Here is a 5,289-nt window from a genome sequence, read left to right as displayed (position 1 = left end):
ACGCTTTCCCCCAAATCATCAAGCGGATTTCAGGGCTGCGATATCGTGCCATCGAGCCCACAGGACACGGCCCGAATATCGCGGACGCTGCATCTACGTCGATCGGTCGACCGATCGATCAGTGCATCCCCAACAAGCCTGGAAGATTCTGAGGATACAGCTGTGAATAAAGGTCCCTGCGCGGGATCCATCGAGATCGGGCAGCCGAGGAGTCCTACTATATGATTTTTGCTCCAGATGCTCAGCTGGTTCCTGGGATGCCGTCTCCCTGAGACCGATTCCACCCTCACGATTGGAGCCTTTGCTTGTCTTCAATTGCTGGCACTCGCCGGGAAATTCCTTTACTTCATGCTACTGTTTTCGGTAAGATGCTCCGGGAGGAATTTTCAAGCCTCTTGCGCTCGGCATACATAGGGGAATAAATCGACACGATGATTCCCTGGGCTGTCAGTCAGATTCCCCGCGAAGCTCCCCCTCCACAAACCGTCCTTCCCTTCCAGGATGCGGCAGACGAATCGATCTGCATGTTGCCCTCGGTACCCTCAGCCGTTCTCAAATCCGATCTGATTACGGTGATCCTGCTCGCCATCTGTGTGATTCTGTTCTCATTGCCGAGTCCGCCTCCACATACAACCGTGAGTAGCCAGGAGCCGAAGCTCAATCCCTGAGGATAAGGGTTGAAACTGAAGAATCTTGTCTTTGCAAACGGCAAGACGTTCGCCGAAGCTCCGGAAGGACTACACAAGACTTTGACCCGAGATCGGTTGCGGATCTCCTTCTTGCCGATCGGATATGCTCGTCTTGCAAGAATGTTCACTTTCCGAAAAAGCGATGAGTCGAATCGGCCTCGGGATATCCGAGTAAGCGGGATACAGAACGCGATTAGATTCTACCCAGGGTAAGGGTGAGAATGTATTTTCTCCCCCTGTGCGATAGGCTTAAGTTTCCTCTGATCTATCGATGGATAGAGCGAGTAGTAAATATGAGCGAGGCATTTCAACCACGGAGCGGAATCGCCGTTGCGGTCTCCCCTCGTTCGCTTTGATGACGTGGAGTGACTATCTGCCCGAAGCAAAGGTCAAGACGTCGGCGTCGTATGGTCATTTGTTTCGTCTTCCTCTAGGATACGTAGCCGTAGAACTTTCAAGGTCCCGAAATTGCTTCTCATAAACTGTCACACAAGGTCATTAGCCCCGGATGACTCTAGGCTCGCCCTATGACGATTGTCCGAGTCTCCCCACACTTCTCCTCGTCTCGGTGTCACGTAGATTAGAGCAATAACTTTCTTTAGCCGGGAGCTTGATGGATCCATGGAAAAGCATTCCTCCCTTTGAAGGAATCAGTCGGCGTTTTTCTCCGGCTTCCAGTCTTCTCGGAAACCCGTCTTCGAGCCTTCGCCGGTGACAGATCCGTGCCCATACTGGGCCATCGAACCCTCTTCGTTCGCTGTCATACTGTTCGGACGGACGCTTGGCCGGACCTGTCCGAGCAAAGCGACTATAGCATAAGAAGGGCTAACTGAAACATGATCGCCACCGCGCTTAGTTTCGAAGGTTGCGGTTACAAAGATTTTCGAGGATGTAGCGATCTGGAGCGAATATTCTACATGGATATTACTCATCCAGATGTCATGTACCATCATCCATGAGCCCCTTCCTATCGGGACTATGAAAGTGAAAGAGCACTTAATAAAGAGTCAGTCTCAGACTCGGACTCGGCCCTGCAGTCACGCGCTGTAGACGATTCAATCAGCCCTACGTCTCTCCTCCTTCTTCCAACCAACATCTATAGGAGTGTGCCCTCAGTGATAGCCAGCTTCCATCTAGGCCCCGGGACAACTTCGATTGTCCACCACATTGCTGAGAACCTAAGCTTACTGTCTCGTCATTGAATGAATGACTCGACGAGCCAGCGCTCATTCATGCGAGGTTTCCAATGTCTCCGCTTGATAGCGCTCGGCTCGCGGGGCTGTGCTACATGTGGAATTCACTCACGAACGGCACGCTTGCGAAGCCCTGACAATCGACAGATTCTCCGTGAGCTTCCTGGGTTTCGAGTTATGCACAGGCGGAAGCATGCAAAGAGCGTCCGAAGTTGACGAACATACCTTGTACAATCTGATTCATCTCGCACTACCCTTCGGAAGTTTTGGAAAATGAGTAGAGATTGGCTCGAGAAGCTGCTGTTCATGGTCTCCGAATTCCCAGGGGTCGTGGAAGCCCAAAGAATACTTCTTTTCCGGATGCGACGCGTCAGGCCAAGATTTTCGACACCATCACGGAGTCGATCGATCTATATATATAAAAACGTATGTCTGTCTGTCTGTCTGTCTGTCTGTCTGTCTGTCTGTTTGTCTGTTTGTCTGTTTGTCTGTTTGTCTGTTTGTCTGTTTGTCTGTTTGTCTGTTTGTCTGTTTGTCTGTTTGTCTGTTTGTCTGTTTGTCTGTTTGTCTGTTTGTCTGTTTGTCTGTTTGTCTGTTTGTCTGTTTGTCTGTTTGTCTGTTTGTCTGGCGTCACCTATAGACTCGAAAACGGCTGAACCGATCGTCGTGAAAATTTAGGAGCGTGTTCTGGGCGATCCCCCGGTGGTTATAGGGGGGTCAGTTCTTCGATGCAATGAGTCCTTCTACCTTAAAAAAATTATTTGAGTACTTTTCCCTTGAAAATACGAAATCTCGGAAAGAAATTGAAAAATCGCAAATTCGCTAAATTCACAAACGCCTGAACCGATCGCCGTGAAAATTCAGGGGTGGGTTCCCGGGACCCTCAGGAAGGTCATCTGAGGGTCGTCGTTCTCATGTGATGGGTCCTCCCACCATGAGAAAATTATTTGAGTTGTCCTCTCACCGAGAATCAAAGGTTTCATCAAGGGAAAGACGGGAATGCGCAGGATTTCTTATCGGCTGGACCACTATGAGGGGGCGGATTCTTGGGAGCTCCTGAGAAGTCCATCGGGGGTTGCCGTCATCACTGGCCTCTGTCTTTTTACTAATGAATCTCGCTGAAAATCGCTGTAGCCGTGAAGGGTATCGATTTTCCGGAGGACATCTTCTTATCTTAATCTTAATTCTTAATCTTAATCTTAATATCTTAATTCTTAATTCTTAATATCTTATCTTATATCTTATCTTATCTTATCTTATCTTATCTTATATATAAACATATAATTATAATTTATAATAAACATATAAAAACAAATGTGTGTATGTCTGTCATGGTCGCATACACTCCCATACGACGCGTACGATAGGTCTGATTCGCTGGGATTAAGGGCGTGTCGCATTGGGGAAGGTCTTTAGCACATCAGGTTTCATTAGGATGGAGCGATTGTCATTATTTCCTCTTTTCTGATAATATTGCCCTGACACCTCTGACGATAACGATGTTCAGTATTTTTGATCATGATAGCAACGATTCCCATTTTGAGGGGACGATAACGAAGTCGAGTTTGTTGTCGTCGGTCGTGAGGGGCGAGAGTATGCCTCCCAAACGGAGTTCACTGGGACGCTTGAGTCGACGAGCTACGAAACGCAAAGTTTCAATAGCTTCTGAATCGGATCATCAGAAAAAGATGCGATTTAGAACAGGATAGACGGAGGCATTCGATAGCACGGTTGAATGAAACTGAGGATCGGCGAAACTCTAGGATGGAAAGTGATCGTATCCATCACTCTCTTTCTCGGTCTCTGGAATCGCCAGAACAAAGTATGGTGAGACTAGAACAAAACCGACTGCGCTCTTCACATGTGCGCTCCGGTGAAACTGAGGATGAGAGGTCGGCTAGATTGCTACAGAAAAGGCTGCGGAGTCGTCGTTCTAGAGAGCAGGCACGGCAGGAATTGAATTGCGCAGCATTTGAGTATGATCCTTTTCATGATTATATCACATATGCTGGCCTTGAAATCGGTGAGATGACAAGCGTATGTAAGTTTTTGTCGTGCATTGAAATTCGCAAACGAAAGTCCAGGAATGTGCTGTGCCGGGGGCAAGGTCAAACTACTCGATTTACACCCACCACCTGAGCCGTTGTCAACTCTGATGAGCGGACAAACGAAGAAATCGCAGCATTTTTTAGCCAATATTCGCATGTACAATTCATGTTTTCAAATGACATCATTTGGTGCGACTGAAATCATACGTGGGTCCTACATGCCGACCTTCAAAATCCAAGGTCAGGTGTATCATCGTCATGGGTCTCTTTTGCCATTGCTGGATGCCGATCATGAGTTTCTCCAAATTTATTTTATGGGAAACGCCGAGGAACAGGTCGATCGACGATGCAGTATCCATTCTGGTACAGATAGGGAAATCGTTGGTTCTTTACAAAAGCTCTTCCATCAGTACAACAGGATGGTGAAGCTGTTCACGATCGCTCTGGAACGCATGCCAGCTGATGATTATGTGGTTGTCATAAGAGCGGACAAGACGCCGGCGGGGGAACACGAAAAGCGATACAATGCTCCCACAATCAATGAAGTAGCAATCGTGATAGCTGGAGAGGAATTTAAGTCCCGTGACATAATTCTTCATCGCAGGAATGGTGACCTCCAAAGAGTCTCTGAAACACATCGTTCCTACGACGCTTTACAGTACCCGATCATATTTTGGCAAGGGGATGATGGATATCACTTTAACATCAAAATGAGAAACGCGGTGACGGGTGATGAGTCTGACAAGAAGGTCAGTGCTATGAATTACTATTCATATCGATTGATGATTCGTCAGAACGAGGACAATCATATATTGAAGTGTAGGCAATTATTTCATCAATATGTTGTTGATATGTATGCCAAGATTGAAAGCGAACGCCTACTATTCATTCGGTTGAATCAGACTAAGTTACGATCTGAAGAGTACGTCCATCTTCGTGATGCGGTAGTTTCTGACGGGAGTGTGAACCCCAATCAACTCGGATGCCCAGTCATTCTTCCGGCGACTTTCACGGGAAGTCCTCGCCATATGCATGAATACGCGCAGGATGCGATGACATACGTTCGTGTGTATGGTCGCCCTGATTTGTTCATCACGATCACATGCAATCCTGCTTGGGAAGAAATCAAGGCAAATTTGCTGCAGGGACAAACGGCTGCGGATCGACATGATATAATCGCGCGTGTTTTCAAGCAGAAATTGAAATCCTTAATGGATTTCATCGTCAAGCATTTCGTGTTTGGGGAGACGAGATGCTGGATGTATTCGATTGAGTGGCAGAAGAGAGGATTGCCTCACGCGCATATCCTGATCTGGTTGATTCACAAAATCACTCCAGATATGATAGATCGAGTAATAT

General features: G+C 47.3%; 1 protein-coding gene across 1 annotated transcript in view; it reads left to right on the top strand.

The window, feature by feature from the left end:
- The first annotated feature begins 4,106 nt into the window (after positions 1 to 4,106).
- The window catches only part of LOC100900612 (multidrug resistance-associated protein 1), an 8,665-nt gene continuing 7,482 nt past the window's right edge, over positions 4,107 to 5,289 (top strand). Inside the window, exon 1 of the mRNA XM_029112884.1 lies at positions 4,107 to 4,679. Coding sequence (XP_028968717.1) covers positions 4,107 to 4,679 — 573 coding nt within the window. The remainder of the gene's footprint in view (positions 4,680 to 5,289) is intronic.

This window comes from Galendromus occidentalis, unplaced genomic scaffold (assembly GCF_000255335.2).
Source record: "Galendromus occidentalis unplaced genomic scaffold, Mocc_1.1 scf7180000077531, whole genome shotgun sequence".
Classification (NCBI taxonomy): Eukaryota; Metazoa; Arthropoda; class Arachnida; order Mesostigmata; family Phytoseiidae; genus Galendromus; species Galendromus occidentalis.
Note: the sequence above shows the minus strand (reverse complement) of the source record. Positions and strands in the feature narration are given on the sequence as shown.